This window comes from Podospora pseudocomata (assembly GCF_035222375.1).
Source record: "Podospora pseudocomata strain CBS 415.72m chromosome 1 map unlocalized CBS415.72m_1, whole genome shotgun sequence".
NCBI classification, from domain to species: domain Eukaryota; kingdom Fungi; phylum Ascomycota; class Sordariomycetes; order Sordariales; family Podosporaceae; genus Podospora; species Podospora pseudocomata.
Genome location: NW_026946363.1, coordinates 4,424,361 through 4,442,328, shown reverse-complemented (window position 1 = coordinate 4,442,328; position 17,968 = coordinate 4,424,361). Strand labels below are relative to the sequence as shown.

General features: G+C 51.9%; 5 protein-coding genes and 2 non-coding genes across 7 annotated transcripts; all 7 read right to left on the bottom strand.

The window, feature by feature from the left end:
• Positions 1-11: 11 nt before the first annotated feature.
• On the bottom strand, positions 12-156 carry QC762_0014900. The gene has a single exon. It is a non-coding gene; the product is annotated as a tRNA-Ala (tRNA).
• A 172-nt stretch (positions 157-328) lies between these two features.
• On the bottom strand, positions 329-1,526 carry QC762_115640 (uncharacterized protein; the record flags this gene model as incomplete). The annotated part of the gene is made up of 3 exons (XM_062885982.1): positions 329-1,048; positions 1,101-1,435; positions 1,457-1,526. 3 exons carry the CDS (start codon positions 1,524-1,526, stop codon positions 329-331), a joined length of 1,125 nt encoding a protein of 374 aa, XP_062749010.1.
• A 305-nt stretch (positions 1,527-1,831) lies between these two features.
• Positions 1,832-3,108, bottom strand: QC762_115630 (uncharacterized protein; the record flags this gene model as incomplete). The annotated part of the gene is made up of 2 exons (XM_062885981.1): positions 1,832-2,656; positions 2,722-3,108. The coding sequence occupies 2 exons, from the start codon at positions 3,106-3,108 to the stop codon at positions 1,832-1,834; spliced, it is 1,212 nt and encodes a 403-aa protein (XP_062749009.1).
• Positions 3,109-3,652: 544 nt separating this feature from the next.
• Positions 3,653-7,676, bottom strand: QC762_115620 (uncharacterized protein; the record flags this gene model as incomplete). Its single annotated transcript, XM_062885980.1, has 4 exons — positions 5,894-7,676; positions 5,777-5,834; positions 5,659-5,718; positions 3,653-5,610 (listed from the first exon to the last, which is right to left on the bottom strand). The coding sequence occupies exons 1-4, from the start codon at positions 6,350-6,352 to the stop codon at positions 3,653-3,655; spliced, it is 2,535 nt and encodes an 844-aa protein (XP_062749008.1). The 5' UTR covers positions 6,353-7,676.
• Positions 7,677-8,754: 1,078 nt separating this feature from the next.
• On the bottom strand, positions 8,755-8,837 carry QC762_0014860. The gene has a single exon. It is a non-coding gene; the product is annotated as a tRNA-OTHER (tRNA).
• Positions 8,838-12,149: 3,312 nt separating this feature from the next.
• On the bottom strand, positions 12,150-14,866 carry QC762_115600 (uncharacterized protein). The gene is made up of 2 exons (XM_062885979.1): positions 14,089-14,866; positions 12,150-14,037 (listed from the first exon to the last, which is right to left on the bottom strand). The coding sequence occupies exons 1-2, from the start codon at positions 14,529-14,531 to the stop codon at positions 12,378-12,380; spliced, it is 2,103 nt and encodes a 700-aa protein (XP_062749007.1). The 5' UTR covers positions 14,532-14,866; the 3' UTR covers positions 12,150-12,377.
• Positions 14,867-15,025: 159 nt separating this feature from the next.
• Positions 15,026-16,390, bottom strand: QC762_115590 (uncharacterized protein). The gene is made up of 3 exons (XM_062885978.1): positions 15,723-16,390; positions 15,487-15,655; positions 15,026-15,422 (listed from the first exon to the last, which is right to left on the bottom strand). Exons 1-3 carry the CDS (start codon positions 16,205-16,207, stop codon positions 15,183-15,185), a joined length of 894 nt encoding a protein of 297 aa, XP_062749006.1. The 5' UTR covers positions 16,208-16,390; the 3' UTR covers positions 15,026-15,182.
• Positions 16,391-17,968: the final 1,578 nt, after the last annotated feature.

The window sequence follows — 17,968 nt, the reverse complement described above, 5'->3', positions numbered from 1 at the left end:
ACTGCAAAAGATGGACGTACCAGGGTTCGAACCTGGGACCTTCTCATGGAGCATTACATCATTCGAAACCCTCTCACCTGTTTTGGAGCTTCCAACGGCTTCAAGGCTTTGAACATTATCTGCAACTGAGACGTCGTACCACTAGACCATACGCCCTGTAGTGTTTACTGTTAACCTCATCTCTACATCTGCATCTGATAAGCGTGAGTCTCGAACCCGACCTACCAGCAATGTCTCATCACCTGACAACCAGCTGTCAGCACCAGCAACAACAATAACAACAATAAGAACAACAACACCACGCCTCACCATCCTCCCATCACCACATCTACACCCTCCCCTCCCTCCTCAACCCCTCCCACAGCGCCACAGCAGCCAACGTCTTCCCGTCCCTCCCGCCCACCCTCCACAAATCACCCATCTTCACCAACTTCAAACTAATATTCTCCCCATGCTCCCTCAACCCTGTCAACTTCCCCTCCCACTCCTTCAACGTATCTCTCGGCACCCGCCTCTCATGCATAAAAATAGGTATAAACTCATCACACGCCCCCGGACTAGGGTACACTCCCCTTCCCAAACCCTGCCCCCCTCCCTCCTCCCCCAACGCCATCTCACTCAGATTCCTCAACTCCCGTTCCTCAATCCTAATCCCCAACTCCTCCTCAATCTCCCTCGCCGCCGTCCCCACAAACTCCCCATCCTCATCCACCATCCCCGCAGGCAACTCCACAAACTCCAGACTCCCCGCCGCAACCCTCGGCTGCACCGTCAGCAAAACGTACCTCTCCTCCTCATCCTTGCCATCATCGGGTATGAGCATTACAAGCATAGCCACCGATGGTCCTCTCAGAAACACCGCGCCGGGGAGCGTCTCGTTTTTATCGTTTTTGACATCGGCTACAAGCTTGAGGAAGCCGACTCTGTGGCCGAATAGGTCGAATGATTGGATTTTGACAGAGCGGAGGGTGTATGGGTTGGGGGAGAAGGGGTGGGAGGGGGTGGTGGATTGGGAGGTGAGAGAGGTGGTCAGTGTTGATAGCCAGGACTGTTGATCAAGTCAGTTGATGGATGGAGGATAAAAGGAAGGGGGAACACACGGTAAAGGGATGGAAACTGAGGAGTTGGTCTTTTGTGAGACCGTCGGGGAGGGTGATGGGGATGGACGGGTGGGAGGGGTGGTGGAAGGTGGTCATTTTGTGAGTTTGGCGGAAGAAGAGGTTGTTTGTTGTTGTTACTGTTGTTGTTGCTGTTGTGATGAACTTGTTTCGTAGAGTTGAGAGCAGCAATGGATTTGTTTTGTAAAGGGTTGGAAGGATAATGGACATAATAAGTGTTAGGACCGAGAAGAGTAGCAGACGCCAGCTGCTAAGACGCATTTGACCAGTCTTGCATTCCTGGTCAAAGTTGGGATGGTATTTTGTCTGGGAAGGAGCTTTGGAGCGAGTGTGCCTGCCGGGTTGAGCTGACGTCAAATCCCTGGGCGGGGACGAACGACGTGGGGCAATTGCAGGGGCAAGTGCCATAGGATTTGTACCCTAACCCTCTTCATGAAACAATGTCGCCTTGATGAGGTTTGGAAAGAGCAAGGGATTGGTTATATGCTTGTGTATTCTATGCAAATATTCTGGTAATTTGCGGTGCCGCCTCCATGGCCTTGTAGACTGTCGCCTTTGTGTATGTTGGGGGAGAAAACAAGAAAGCAACGCCCAACCATTAAACTACCAACATCTGTCGAGTTGCTTTTCCCTTCTAGCGTTGCGTATGTCCATCATCCCGAGGAAGTATATATGTATGTAAAGTCATCCTCGACCCGATCAGCAACACTCCCCTAACCCCCCACCATCTCCAGGTCATCCCCCGGTCTCCTCCTGCTCGGCCTCCTCCCTAGTTCCGGTATAGGAAAACCCGCCTCCCCATCAACACCTTTCTTCCTCTTCGTCAAACTTGCCACCCTCTTGAGTAGCGAGCTTGACCGCACAAGGCCCGTTGCCGTCCCCGGTCGGGAGGACCCAGCTGAATCACTCCCAGGCTCATGTCTCCTGCCCCTCTCAAACCCAGTGCCCTCATTCGGAACAAAAACACTCATCACCGGATCAGCACGTGGCGGCACTACTTGAACAGCCGGCATAGCTGGCCCAGTTGAGCCTGAATCCGAGGCAGCCTGTCCATCAGGCATCCTATCCACAGCACCAACAAAAAAGCACCTCTCCCCAGACACCTCCTTGACATAATCCCGCTTTGTCTTCTTCCAATGTTTCGTCTTGGCCGCCCAGGAAGCCATCTTATCGAGCATGATGGCTTTGGCGAGGGAGCCACCCAATTTCGCGGGGAATTGCGCAAGAGCTCGCCTGGCTCGTTGACGTGTCGTCAGCGGGGTCACTGCTGGTGGTGATCGAGGAGGCGGTGGAGGAGAAGGAGGTGGTGGTGGTGGTTCCACGGCCGGCAAGGGATCAAAGCTCGAAGGCGAACTACTCGGGCTACCGGCGAGGGTCACGGATGAGGTATCAGACGCGCTGTTGCTACTCCGTGCTGTCCTCCATGATACATAATTTTGTCGGTGCTCGAACCGCTTTCCTTCTGCATATGACACCCATTGCCGCTGTAATTCAGAGCGGCGCTCTGATTGGATGCCTGGGATGGCTACACTGTAGATCTGAGAAACATATACACGGGGTCAGAAGACTGAGATCATTTTAGCCTGGTGAGGGCTCTCCATACCGGTGGATCTCGCTGCGCTTCGGCGTGATATGACGGAGGGGGGGATAGGACGGTGGGATATTCGGGCTCTGAACTGTCATCCTCGCTATCCTCGTCCATGTAGTCTTCCGAAGCATCATTGAGGGTATTCTCGGTGTATCGTGTATACGCAGGAAGGCCGTCGCCGGCCCTCTGCTGCTCTGGGATTTCGCTCGGGGTGTTGATATTAATATGCGGGTGGTATCGATGGTGTCGACGCAGACCGCGTCGTTCACCTGCCGCTGTCCCCTGTAGCCTAGTCTCAATGACTGGTACCATCACGGCCGGCAGTTCCTCGACTGGCCCGTCAACTGCCCATGCCTCTCTCTCCCTGTTGGCCAACTGCTCGATCGCGTCATGAGCCAGCATAGCGCAGCGTGCTTGCCACGATCAGGACCCGCCTTTCAGATCGGTCGTCCGCACAGTGAAAAGACAGCAGGATCCGCCTGTCCAGTCGGGGTGCTCTCAACTCACCCTGTCGGAAATGGCGCCACGACTCGTTTTATCAGCTGTGGGGAGAGAGGCTTGACCAGTGCCGGCCGTCCAGTACCACAAAACGTAAAACTTCATTAAGTCCAGCCCGACGCTTCGTTTGCGCTTGCCGATTCTCGTATATCTTGTTTGGCCTAATTTCGTCAACCAGCTCATGAAGGCAACCACAAAACCACAACCGTAGGTTTTCTCACCCGACCCCGCACACCAGAGCTTCCCGAATCGCGCAGCCTTGTCACGTTTGGTTGCCCTGGTTGGTTGGAAACATGGACTGGATAGGTAACCTAAACTCCGGGGTATACGAATTAATCATTCTGGCTTCGTTATGTACATTGCATCGGATTGTGCCTTGGGTCATATCAACAAAAACACGCCGCTCACATCATCGATCCGACTGACTTCATTGCCCTTCTCCACCTCATCACCTGCTCTCATCTTCACCCTCGTCCACAACAACCACCACATAACGCGTCGAAGTGGCTTCGGAAAACTCGGCATCCTCCCCACTGTCCTCTGTCACCGATACGGCATGGTTACTATCGGTGCTGTTCGATACGATTTGAGTGGTTCCGTCCAAGGCATTGATCGCAACGGTGTGGTGCCGATGACGTGCCAGCAGCTCTGGTGGCGCTGTCCCCTCAGCGAACACCACCACATGGCGCTTCGGTCTCTCGGTACCAGCAGCGACTGACCTCTCTTCGTCAATGACGTACCTACTGCCCGCGGCCAAGAGAGGATCAGTCGTCGGTGCGTGAGGGGCCTCTCTCATGACATAGCGACGTTCGGGATTGGATTGATTGCTGTTTTCCCTTGTGGGTGGCTGATTCGTCCCAAGCCCATCCGGACTGTCCTCCAAAGAGGCCTGAAAGCGGACTTGGCGGACTTGACCGCCCGTCGTCTCAACACTTCCTGCTCCAGTTATCGTTGTAATTGAGGAGTTGTCGACACTGAAGTGCCGACGGTGGGTGCGATTCTTGCGGCCGCTAGGAGAGCCTGGAGTCTCGGCAAAAGGCCTGTTCTTCTTGCCTTTGCTCAAAATACCTGGTCGTCCAGCAGGATAGAACTCGGCAACTTGATGGTCGTTGACCAGAAGAGGAGCTGTTTCTTCATCTGTTGCAGGTTGTGCGCGATGCCGACCCATATCAACATCAGAACTACCAGGCCAGCCTTGTACAAATATGACGCTCAGCAGACCGGTTGTTGCGGCGACAAGCGCCAAAGACTGAACCAAGATCTGGAACCCCCATACCCAAGTAATGGCGCCAGCAAATAGGGGTCCGACCAAGCCTCCCCAAGCAGCCGCAATATTTGGAAGACTAGATGCCTGGGCGGCCGCACTTGACGGGTCGTTGACTGCCGTAGGTCCCACTACGTTCGTAATCTCCTTGATCAATGGATCTCCGCACAGTCCTATGGCGAAAGATATGGCGGCGAGAGTCAACAGTAATGGATTCGTGAGAATACCATGGTTGTCTTCCGTGGTCTGTCCTGTCGCCGAGACAAGCGACAAGATACCAGGAACCGACGCCAAAAACCCAATGGATGTCAACCAACGGGCTGATCCAGGGATTCGAACAGTAAAGGCGCCGGCCAAAACCCCAACCACCGCGGCAGGGGCTGACAGCCACACAAACATCAACCCAGCCCCTAGTTCTGTCCACCCAAATTTTTGCATTATTCGGAGAGGGAGTACGGTGGCAAGCGCAGTCGTCAGGAGGCTGAGGACAAAGTAGCCATACACAGCCACCAAGAGGCGAAAGCTCCAGGTGGATGGCTCTGAAAGGATAGTAGAAGCGCTACTTCTACTCGACCTTACGGAGGATACCGAATGTGGGGATCTCGATCTCGATGAACGCATTCTGCTAGCAATAGCGGGCGTGGCCCTATGGAGTTCAGGACTCATGGTGCCGTAGCCGCGAGGTTCTGTTGCGGAAGTGGGTTCCGCACCGTGGTCGATGTCGGTGACTGCAAGGCCGATTTCAATCTTGGGAGTGATCATGGCAGCGATCATTGTCAGCAAAAAGGTGAAGGTGATGAGAGCATACGCAAGGTAGAAGACGGCTTCTGGACCCTTGCGCTGCGTGTAGAAAAAACCAGAGAGCGCAGGTGCTCCGGTCAAGGCCAGCCCCTGAATGAAGGCAGGTGAAACCCAAGACAAAATTGGTGCCCGGTCATTGATGGCAACTGCTGTTGCCAACATGCCAGAACATGCACCAGTCGTTGCCGCGGAAGAAACACCCTGGAGAGCTCGAGCGGCAATCAGCATCTGGAGGCTGGTTGCAGTCTGAATCAGCGCAAACGAGGCTCCTGCAAATGCGAGTCCTGCAAGTAGAATGACCCAGGTCAAAGGCCCTTGCCGAGTTACGAAGGGCATCAAGGCTATCAACAGTCAGGCACGCTCTAAGTGGTAAGGACAAGAAGACTTACGGGATACCACAGCGGCTGTTCCGCCAGCTGCAGCGAGAAACACAGCAATCCACACTTGGACTTTGGTTGACAAAGTTAGCAAAGTGAGCATCAACGGGTGTTCCTTGATGCCGCTTACTTTGTGCTGGTGGGACATTTGTCTTCTCTTCAATAATGGTAGGAACCAACGGAACAAGCTGGCAACCTGAAGTCAGTGATGATGTTCTTGCTTTGGACGGTGAAACTGAAGTCATACTAATCCCGTGAGGAAGGCATCTGTAAAAGCGGCAAATTTTGCCAGGGAAACGAGAAAGAACATTTTTGCTGGACCAGCGGTGGTTGTTCTTTGGGAATCTCGTGAGACAAATGTTGTAAATGTCGGCGCGGAGAGGGAACCTGGGAGGTCGTTTGATGTGGGAATGGCTGGTGAAGGCAGTGTTGTAGTGGGTATATCGGTGGTGGCAATGCCCGCATTGCCAGACCCGTCCGGAGCAGGGTTATCTTCTGTCTGATGAGATTCAACTTTCGGCGTTACCACCACGTCGTTGTCCTTGGCCCCGTCCTCATGTTCCAGTCGCGCGGAAGAAGCACCTGGGTCCTCGTTGTTGTCGTCGTTGTTGTCGTTGTTGTTGTTGTTGTTGTTTTGGTGGCTATGGCCTGAGCGGTCTGAGACCGGGCTCTGGGCTCGGCTGCCCGGTGTAGATATTGGGGCCATATGGACTTCACCTCACCGAGGCAGTCGATATTACATGCCAACACTCGCCTCTTAGCGGAGCATGACAACGAGGAAAAAAGTCCTGGTGACAAGAAACACCGGCACCACAGCCTATTATCCCTCCCAAAGGCTGGTTATAAGCCGCCTCACTCAAGTGACTGGCAGGCAGATCTATCGCTGGAAATCAGGTGGGGGTTCCAGTTTGGCGAACCGCAGCAGCTTCTCCAATCTCCCCCGCTTAACAGCTCCACCGCTCCCGCAGTTGGCGCCATCCCATTGGAGAAACACCTGAGCAGCAGGCTCCCGAGCAGGGATGAGCTTTCGCCATCCGACGCCAAGCTCTCTCACCAGTGAGTGTCCACCGCTGCTAACCAAGACTGGGCTCCCGAGCTATGTTATCGTCACTTTCAGGATTGAGCTTCACAAGATGCAACGAGGTTCGTCAAGACTCCGCGCCATTACGACCGTTGATGCCCTCAGATCCACTGAGAAAGAAACCCTGGAGGACCCTTACGACCCCCGCATGCCCCTCGGGCCCACACCGCTCAGGCCTCATGCTTCAACAACATCGCGGGGCCCTGCAACCTCGACTCCCTTGTATTTTGTGTCTTCCGTTTTGGGCGCTGCCATTCGCCCCAAGATAGCGTCACATGCATCTACTTGGCCACGCTTACGTACTGCAAGCAGCACCAAGGGTCTTGGGTTCGCCCGGGTATCTTCCCCCATCGCGACGACTTCACGGCAGTTGATATGGCCAGGCCAGCATGTTGAGGCTTGAGAAAGACATGATATGTGAGATGTATGAGATGAAGCTGACAACACCTCAGAGTTCGTGGTTGGGCAGCATGATGCAGGTCCCAAACTCAAACTGTTCCACCCGACACGAGACTCCGATCCCAAGTCGAAGTCTATTTTGTGGCACCTTCTTGTTCATGACGTGGTGTTGATGTTCCTTGACAAAATGATTTGTCCAGCTCCCGATCTTGCAACGCTTCTATTCGATATGCTTGGTCGTGACGAGAAACCAGCTTCGACATGGCCGATCTGATAGACCTATCGCAACAGCCACCTAGTTCGCTTTCACCATGGGAGCCATCCGTACTCTTCCAGCTGTGGAATCCAGATGTTCAAGCGTGGTCATGTCTTGGCTGGACTCGGGCAGAACGTCGCTGCCGACGAGTCCTCAGCCAGGCCAAAAGGGAGGCTACCATGAGAATTCTCCCAGATCTCGGCCTCTCTGGTTCGCACGATGTCGATTTCGAGACCAAACTTCTCGGCGAGTTGAGCCACGAATGCTTGTGCCGATATCACAGCGACGACGAAACTGCAAAGACCTTGGTGGAGCAGTGGAAGACGGCTTTGAAGAAGGCTCGTTCGCAATATCAGAAGACGGAGCGAACTACATCCAAGGAATCTTTGAGCACGGATTCTGTGGCTCATCACGCTCGAACGCAGTCGCCGCCCCTGAGTTCCACAGAATCGGAGGAAACAACGGAAGTCATACCCAAGGACCACCCGGAAGACTCCACGGTACTAAAGCAAGAGGCCATCGTTGAACAAACGATAGAGCAGTCAACATCTGCCACTTATACTAGATTAAACTCCACCGAGTCAGCATCACCACCAGCGGGAAAAACGCCCCCAAAGCTGGACTTTTCTACCCCCGTTCCAGGCGCAACACCGTCCAAATCGCCAGAAGTCAGCAAGTCTACACCTTTATTTGACTTCACCCAGCTCTTCCAGACCCCTGGCTCCCACAAGCCTACAGTCAACCCACACAAAGGCACACCTGCCCCAGCGGCCTTCAAATATGATCAGTCTAGAACACCCGGCACCTCCAGCACAGCAGACATGTCGCACTCTTCAGTCGCAAGTCTTAGCCCTAACGAGAATAGCCCTTCCTTTGTCTTCACGAGTTCATCGACTCCTTCCAGGCCTCCAGCCAACACAGAGGGGAGCCTTCCCAAGTCTGAAGATCCTTTCCGATACTCCGGGAGCCCTATTCGCGAGGCTGGGCAGCGAATTATAAAGAGTCTAAGGGAGATTGGGGACATGGAAGTGCCGAACGAGCTAGACGGTGATATATCAGGGTTGGGGCAGAGTATTGAGAGATTGCGGCTTCGTCTTGAGAAGGGACGCACACTGCGCCGCAGTGGACCAGATGCTGACTCTGAAGGTGATGATGAGACTTCTGACCAGGATGGAAAAAAGAAGGATGGAGTGAAGGAGGAGGACTCTCCCTGTCAGACGCCAAAGACTGCCGGTTCTCCGTTGGATGCTGGGGGTCAGTCGTCGAAGTAGGACAGAGGTTTGTTGAGATCTGAGGGGCTGATGTGTAGTATGATAATGACTTCAGATGTGCAGGGTAATTAGAGGACAGATAAAAGAACAAGAGGGTGTTTCAGCTGCGGCTGGGATCGAACCAGCGAAGTCCAATGCCTACCGTGAGGTAGATCATGGTGCATTCCCGCTCTGCCACGCAGCGTTATGATTCCCATCTTCTCTTTTTTGCTGTCCAAGTATACTTTGATGTAGTGTATTCTGGGAGGTTCAACTTGGTTAATATACTGATGGTTGTGGACAGATCGGCGTGACTGTGCTGCCAGTTCGTCAGTGACTCACCGTGACTCACCTCATTCGTATCTGATGACGGCCTCGAACCGCATGGCAGTTGGGTCTGCTCTTTTGGGGGGGTTCCACTTCCAGGTTGAAACCTGATGCAGCTTGCGTCATCACCTGCCGCCCTACCCGGCGCGTTCAGAACGCCTCGGAGGATTGTGCACAAACTGTCCAAAAGGCCAGAGAACTTTCAAACCAGCGCAACGTTTTATCTGCATTACAGTTTCACGCTCTTGATCAGCGATTCCAGGAAGTCGCCACGGCTGCCGACAACACCTACTCATGGATTCTTGATGGCCAGGACGTCACACTCTCAGGCGACTTCCAAGAACACGAGTCGAAGTTGAAAGCCGTTCAGCTTGTAGATGAGTGGCTTCGAAAAGGCGATGGCGTATTGCACATTTCCGGAAAGCCTGGGGCCGGAAAATCAACGCTCATGAAATTTCTCTGCGAACATGAGACTACCTACGCGAAATTGGGAGAGTGGGTTGGCGATGTCAGGAAGTTGGTGCTTGGAAAGTTCTTCTTCTGGAGACAAGGCACTCCCTTACAGAAAAGTTTGTCAGGCCTGAAGCGTGCCCTGCTACACAGTATCCTAAAGCAATGCCCAAAATTCATCGAAACCATCTCTCCACAGCACTGGGACCCTTCGGAATATCAACCCTGAATTCAGCCTCCGGCGCTTTCCATTGACAACAAGGAGATCTCGGACGGATTAAATCAGCTGCTGTGTAGTCCCGATGTTTACAGTCACCAACGGCTTGCCCTTTTTATCGACGGTCTGGACGAATTTGAGGATGATCATCAGTCACATTACGACCTCCTGGACGCTATTATGGAGTGGGTTGACAGTTCTAGAGGCTGCCTGAAACTCTGCGTTTCAAGCAGAGAGGACCGAGTCTTCATGAAACGCGTTCGCGCCCAGCAAAGATTCCGGCTACACGAGCTCAATGCGGCGGACATTTTGGCAGTCATTAAACAAGGACTGTTTGCAAAACCGAACTTCCAACGCCTTCGAGACAAACAGCCTGCGGACTGTGATCGCCTCATACGTGAACTAGCGCGCAAGTCAGAAGGCGTCTTCCTTTGGGTCATTTGGCCATCCGGAATGTGGTTGAGTCATTGGAATGCCATGAGTCACTGGATAATATCAGCAAGAAGGTGGACTTGCTGCCACGAAAACTTCACGATCTCTTCACAACCATCCTCACTTCGATCCCGGAGTCACAGCTGAGCGAGTCTTGCTGCACTCTGGCTTATGCGCTGGTAGCTGCAAGACTAACGGCGGCTCCAGGAATATACGAATTTTCAAGCTGGCAGGCTTCTCTTTACTCATTGCCTCGGTTTTCATTCTTTGACGGGTATATGCAAAGCTCCAGCAAGGGCATCCAACGTTCCGGAATGATAGGCGACGAAGAGATGGAACAGCGAATTTCGAGGTCTGCGGCACAGTTGTTAGCCCGTTCTCGGAATCTCCTTACAGATAGTTTCGAAGGCTTTCCACACGGTTACTTCTACTTCATTCACCGTTCCATCCCCGAGTTTCTTGTCGAATTCCTTCAGCCTGGTTCCGCTGCCTATCAGCACCTTCTCGACAGCAAATGGTCACTTCAATGCTCTTGCAGCCTATTAAGACACCCTAAGAAGAGCTGTCGAGTTCGGCTCGTACCGTTTGTGTAACGATGTGGCGCTCTGTGCCGTTGCGGGTTTGGTTTCGTCCCTGAAGGCATTAACGGAAGCTACTCCAACTTATTTCATCTATTCGGACGCGATTGACGAAGAGTTACTCAAAAGGTATCAGTGCGAACATGACAGAGCCAAAAGCGTATGGAAAAGGGGCGACACTTCAGTTCTATTCTTTTGGCCTCTCTACATGGCCTCCGACTACGGCATCCCCGATTACGTTCTCTGGAAAGTGCCAAATTATCCCCAACTCCTCACCGGGCGGGAGGGTTTTTGTTTGGCAGCATCAATTGTCGCAAATCACAGTCTTCCGAGATTTAAAATTACTCGCAAAAACATTTTTCTACAGAGATCTTACAAGAATGCGTGATTCCCGCTCAGCGGATTTACAAAGGTTACGGCTATTGAAACAACTCATGGACATGGGACTTGACCTGAACTACAGAGCCCCTGGCGCTGAGGTTACCATGTGGGCAGTCGTAATAAACCATCTCATCCAGTTCCCGCACGCCTTGGCGTGGAAACTGGCCAGGCTCGGCTTGGAATATGCTCTTCCGGAGCCGCCTTGGGAGTGGAACGACGCGGGCCGAATGGTCAGGCTCTTTAGCGGAGAGCACTCATACGAGATTGAGCGTTGGGACATCAGATCTGACTGCTTGTGAGTGGGGACGTGTCTCAAACAGATGGACGGACTCCTCGTCAATCTCCGGAGCTTCCTCACCTGCGATAGTGAAAGTTGCACGTGTGAAAACCAAAAGGGCACAGATGCCGATGGAGGCTCAAGAACGGAAAATGGAAAAAGGGGAGAAAAACCCCCCCAAGAGTACGATTTTCTTGGCACCGATACGGACTCTATCCGTTTACTGTTGGCATCCAGAAAAGGAAGACCGAGAGGCAGTTCTCAAGATCCTGGATCAAAGACAGGCAGCTACAGCTTCACCTCTTGCCCACGACCGGCAAGCTATGCCACGGACCGCACCAGCAACATCATGACCCTCCTGCATTCCAACACAAGCTCATCACATCTCCTTAACCAACTTCGTCAACCGACTCCGAGCAACGCCCTGGTCACCCAACTCAGCCTCACTCCCATGGCTTCTTGTCGGTAGGTAGCACACACGAGACTACTAATTCTCAGCAAAGCTAACACTGACTCAGCACTATTGCTCTTCTCGAACCTGAAAAATCCAGACAGTGGTCCAGCAAACCTCATCTGGCAACTTGACCCACTTCGTATCCTTTGACGCCTCTTGGCAAAGCTGCCTGGTTTGAGGAGGAATCGGGCGACGAGTTCCCATAGGTTGACAAAGTGGTGTTTCTTCCTAAGTCAAGCTTTGTCTTTTGGTCTTTCCACAGCGGGTAGGGCCACTGTCGAGCTTATCTGGCGTGGCTTTTTCTTCTTTTTCTTTTTCTTTTTTCTTTTGCTTGTTTGTTTACATTATTCTGATTTAGCTGGATAACCTTTGAGCATGGTGTTGGGTGGTACTAGAATTCGTTTCTGTTATACACAAAAGTCATGATATCAGAGAGACCTGTAATGCTGTTTCTTGGATATGTATGCGTTGGACATGATGACCACCGAGTATGCACACAACCCCACACGATAAAAGTCAATACAAACTCTTACTTCCAATTTAAACTTTGGACCTAGCCGTGACCACCTAACCGTAGATGAGGTAGCTTAGATAGGCATTGTGCAAGATGAATAAACCACGGCAAGCACCTAGCTCTTCACATCAACCTCGCCACCCACTTCTGGCGCAGTCGCAACTTGCATCCAAGGTTTCCTAATCACCTCCTCACAATTCGCATCAAACCTCAAATTCCACAACCTAACCGAAGCCATCCACCTCTCCGTCTTCTTCAGCTCAAACTCCCGACCAAACATGCACCTAACAAACTGAACACCCGCCTCCATCCCAAGCTTCCCGTCCTTTTTGGTCTCCAACATGGGCTTCTCACACGCCTTGAGAAGCTTGCGAAACTTAACCATCAACCGGTCACCCGCCTCCAAAAAGTCTTCCACAACCTCCTTGTCATCTTCGTCCCCTATCCTGTCTACCACCTCTTCACTCCGCTTGATTCTGCCGGTTAGTCTGATAAGAAGCAGCCACATCTCACCAGCCATCTCTGAAATCGGTGCTGACGGGCCCTTGTCATAGACAGTCCAGTCGTAGATCCACTTGCCGATCGAGTTACCATCGAATACCGAGCCCAGGAGGAGGATGGGCTCCTCGGTGGGGTCCCAGTTTTTGAGCCAATAGCCTGAAGGGATGCCATATTTCTCGGCGTCTGCAATGGTGGCGGCCCGCGGAGCCGGTAGTCGGGGCTTGCCTGAAGTTTTTGGCTGTTGCTCTGCTGATTTGCGAACCGGTTGCTCTAAAGGATGCTCCTCATGTGCAGTGTGGTGCTGCATTCCAGCAACGTCTAGGTTTTTTGGGTCGCTTGCCTCCTGAAGCGGTGCAATCGCGGGTTCCTTGAATTTGATGGCTCGTATTTTCTTGGTCTGGAGAATAATGTGGGCGAGGCCAGTAACATTTTCTTCATCAGAGTCTGATTCCAGATCGACTGGATGCTTTCTTCTCTGGTCATTACCGCTGGGTGTTTTTGGTTGATGGCACTCGCTGCATTCCTCCCCATTCGGACCTGGTTTTCCAGTGGGTTTCACGGTGTGATCTGTGACAGGGGCCATGGGCGCAGCAAGCTCGTCATCTAGTTCGATTACCACCCGAGTGAACTTCTTTTTGCAAGTTGGACATTGCACGCGAGCTCCCAGTTTGCCCGGTGAAGTGGTACGACACCAAGGACAACTCGAAAGCCCCGTATCACCTGAGCTATCAGCTTGCGGAACCTCTAGAGCTCTGCAGACTATGCTCATGTCAACCTTTTGATAGGGCACGAAGGCATCTTCAAACATGGCCGATCGATCGATTTCCTGATGACTGGCACTCTCATGCAGCGAGTACTGCTTCCGTCGAATTCTGCGCTCCCCTTTCCTCCCCTTGAACCGATCATTCAAGATGAACTCGAATGCCTCCCATGATGTGATAGTCTTGAGGTGGATGGGGAGTGTGCGTCCTGTGGCGTCTTCAAGCACAAAGTGCTCGCCGTTGTCGACACCTCTCTCAAGCCTCAAGAGAACTGCCCCCATGCTGGTCAGGTCTCTCGACATAGTGAACATCAAGGTGAGAATCTGAAATGCAGAGTCTTTCAGATCCATCCCTATCGAAGACAGGAAGTCGAGTTTCGACATGATGCGTGAACCGATGAATCTGAAGGACTTTTCGATCGACTGTCCAGATTTTTGAACTACCTTGGTTGTGTTTTTCTCGGCATCGTCAATTCGTTTGGCAGTTGCCTCCTGGCTTTGTTGTATGAGGTGTCTATAGCTCATCAGATTAGTCCGGGAGTTGAGCTTTCTCTGATTTACTTACACAGCCGTGACATCGAGAAGAAGGTTCAAGGACACGGTGAGTCCCGCCACCTTCGCGCGGAACTGCTCGACATCTTTCTCTTCAAACTTCCATTGAATCTTTCGAGTGACATCCCTCAAGACGTTCCCTGACCCGTTGGTGGCCAGGCTGGAGCCGTATTTGCTGCTGATTCGGTCTCGAAACTCCTGAAGAGCTGCGCAGACCTGGTTGACAGTGGCTTGGGCGATTGCCCCCAGGTCCTGTAACCCGTTTGCGAAACCAGGTCCTTGATATATTTTCACTACTTGCTCAAGCGACTTTTGGAGTAGCGTTAGGCTTTCGACGAGATCGCGATATGTCTTCTTCGAACCACGGCAATCGTCCAAGGCTGACCTGATGTCGTTGATCAGTGAGAGAAGTGCTAGAAAATCACCGACAGCGCCGAATGTCAGCGTGAACTCCATGGCTGCCTAGAAGGTAGTTGACATAACGCTGCATGTAGTTGAGAACTTGAGATGAGTTACTGGGGAGCTGAGGACCCCATCGTGAGGGCGCCAAGGAGTTTCGTGTCAGCGGGGCGCAGCACAGTCATTGCCAATCTCTATTGGCTCAAAGATTCGAGGCAAGCCGTACAAGCTGGCGGTGCGCAGGGCTGACTGAGCGGCAGAGTCTGGTGCTAGGGTTAGGCAAAGCTTTGAATGGCACTGGGCCAAAAGGCATGAGACAAGACAAATGATGCAGACCGCATGGGCGTTAACAAATCGGTGTTCTCTAGAAGCACAAACCGGAAATGATGAAGTGGTGTGGAGGGGAAAAGACAGCTTCCGTGTGCAAATTGCCGCCTCCAAAATCGCTCGTAGACAGCTCCCTCCCTAGCTACAAAGATTACACGATTCACAATCTACCCAATGATGACGTCTTGATTCAAAATTGTAGACCAAAACTCCCATCCATCAAACTTCAAACAACTTCAGCTCGTTAGAGTGAATGATATTATCATTGAAACTAGCCAAGTAAATTAGGTATGTAGAGTAAGAGGTATCAAGTCTATCAGGTGGTATCCAAAAATGCAGTTCGTAACCTCATTCCCATCCCCGTCATCGCCCCATCGATCTTCAGATCATAGAGAGCTTCTTCACGGCCTTGCGCGCAAACTCAAATACCAAGATGTTGCCCCAGAGATTGAAAATCAATGAGATGAAGTGGTAAGCGAGATACCCATGAAGGGCGTTCAAGGAGTAGTACGAGTACAACCCGCCCATGAAGGTGGCTCTGTAGACGATGCCGAGGACAATAATCGCTGTCAGAACGGGCACGGCAGCAATTGTGAACATCTTGAGAGCAGATCGTTCGGCCTAGGAAGGAGATGAGAAGTTAGATTTCGATTCTTCAAGGAAAAGCACAAGAACTCGAGCTTACCGTGGGAACCTCAGCGCCACGGATCTGGGTCCATCGTCTGATCAAGCCAATACTGATAACAAGAGTCGTGAGACCGAGCAAACCGAAGTAGGTATGGCCGATAATGGCGGTAGCCCTAGCGAGGCTGAAGTAGTTTGTTCCTCGAGAGCCATAATATCTGATCGAATTACTGAAGTATAGACGACCATGTTAGAGGCAATCCAATGATGGAAGCTTGGCTAGTGGTTCACACTTACATAACGGTCTGAAGGATGAAAACGATCAGCGCGAAAAGAGCGATCAAGACAAGCAAAATCGTGTACACAATCCGGGAGATCGAGTGCCCCTTCGATGGGGATGCGAGGGCCTTCGTGGTGAGAATAGCCGTGACGAAAAGACAAAGCACGCCGGCAATGCTAAAGAAGTTGAGCGCAGTGTACCGTTTCAAATGTGACAGGTCGTAATAATCAACGTAGTCAAACATAATGACCAGCTCGAGGATATTGCTAAGCAGCGAGCAGATAACTCCGGCCAGCGCAACGGACCGGGTTGCTGTTATTCTAAATCTGTTGTGGGAAGGAGCGTCGCTTTCGATATCATCTTGATGCTTCTTCGAGTTGACCAAGCCGCGTCGGATGGACAGATCGAGTGCGAGACGGGCCAGAACATAAACGCCAAGGACGATTGCAATGCCCAGCATGACTACCGGCGTCCACGCGACGGCGGTATAGTTGACGGCCATGCTGATGGTAGGTTGTGTTGGGGATTGTTGTGGTGATAGTGGTGATGACTACTTCTGAGAAGACTGTCATGGGAGTGTCCTTGATATACATACCTATTCCCAAGGGTAGCAACAGCCGAGACACGGCTTGATGTGCCTCGACCTTTTTGGCCCCGTGGCGGTGCGGTGGAGCATGAAGCGTTGTTGGTCGCAGGTTTTGACAAGGACGGCCAGTTAAAAGCGAGGCCAAGCCGATAAATACCACCACCAGCAGCAATTGGGCTCCCAGATCTGGACTCAGCCCCCGAAATTTCATCTTCTGATTTTTCAAGCAGACATACGCTCACTTTGATGCTAGTTTTTACGAGTGTACGTTCTGGGTTAAAACTGTACAGACAGTGACTTTGATCACTCCTCGTTGTCACCAGACGCCGGACTATAACATGCCAAGCCCTTTTTCATCCACAGTCTCGACCACGGGTCTATGAATGGCTCGGCAGCACGTTGCTTTCGTCAACTTTGAGGTTTTGAGCACCGCCCTTTTTTCCGTGACGGCGTGCTTACCCAACTTTCAAATATGAAAATCTCAGAAGGCAGTCACCGGCTTATGCTTGCCAAGGGGTCACAAGGATCTCGAGTACCCCAGCAAAACCATGTGCAACCTCGCTGCACTTGTTCTTCACGTCTTTATTAAATGTCGACAGGATCCATTTTGAAAGGTAGCGACCACCTTTGGTGAGGTGCAATACCATAAACTGCATAGGTAAGTAGGGTTGGCTTCTTTTGGCAGCATCAGGGTTACCCAGAGTCTCACCTGACGTTACACACAACACTATGCTGTTGTCAACGTGAGGTCAGCATACTCCAGCACACAGCCACATGCGAGTAGCAGTTGGGATATCATAGATGTTATATATCTTTCGAGAGGCCTCCGCTACAGCTTTGACATTTCATAGTGACTCCTGACCGTCTTTCGCACTCGAATTGGGGTGGCTGTTGGAGCCGTTGATGATTAACGCCGCCTGAGCCCTGCCCCCAACTGCAGCACCTTCCAGATATCGCCAGGAGCTGATGCGTTGCGATAAAAAAAGAAAGGAATGGGAGAAAATCATTGCAAGATGGGCAGTGAAGCCGCGATAAAACGGTGTGGTGCTGTGATTCTCTGGTGTGACGAAGTATTTTCCTAGTCGCTGACACAAGTACCGTGCATTGCCCGAACCACAGTTCGAAAGAGGCCTCCTTCTCCACACGCTGGACACATGCTTCGAAGAGGCAAGTTGATGATAGTTTCACCCACAATTCACTTGCGGCCTGACAGGAGATCCTCTCATGGCTTGATATGGTGAATCGAAATTTCTATTTCGATGTAATATGTCATTAGGGAGGTAGATCAAGATGCCATCCTTTGGTTGCCAGCACAGCAATATGGGACTGACGCTTATCGATCACTGCAGTGAGAGCAGTTGTTTACGCAAGAGGAACTTCTGTCGTGAAATCTTTCAGCGATTCGAGATGTGTTTGACGTGTTTTTTTTACCGTTTGGCTAGGGGTAAAACTCAAACAAATGAGCACCAGTGTAGAAGGTTGATACTAGTATGTTGTTGGGTTTGACTCCGATTCCTGCCTGTAGCCATACGATAACTAGTGTTCCCTCGAATGCCTCACTGGCTGACAACGCCCATGACTAACCGTTGACCCCTTTGTAACCGTCTGCGAACCCGTTGCAACGTCCCTTGGTATCCATGATACACGTGTATCCCGTAGAGCCTCTTCATAACCATA

Bases quoted from the DNA above. Each gene is read 5' to 3' on its own strand.
- QC762_115600 (XM_062885979.1), bottom strand. From the start codon at position 14,531: ATGGAGTTCACGCTGACATTCGGCGCTGTCGGTGATTTTCTAGCACTT. The intron at 14,038-14,088 runs GTAAGTAAATCA...GATGAGCTATAG, and splicing joins CTTCTCGATGTCACGGCTGT to ACACCTCATACAACAAAGCC.
- QC762_115590 (XM_062885978.1), bottom strand. From the start codon at position 16,207: ATGGCCGTCAACTATACCGCCGTCGCGTGGACGCCGGTAGTCATGCTG. The intron at 15,656-15,722 runs GTAAGTGTGAAC...TCTATACTTCAG, and splicing joins TTCATCCTTCAGACCGTTAT to TAATTCGATCAGATATTATG. The intron at 15,423-15,486 runs GTAAGCTCGAGT...TCTCCTTCCTAG, and splicing joins GTGGCGCTGAGGTTCCCACG to GCCGAACGATCTGCTCTCAA.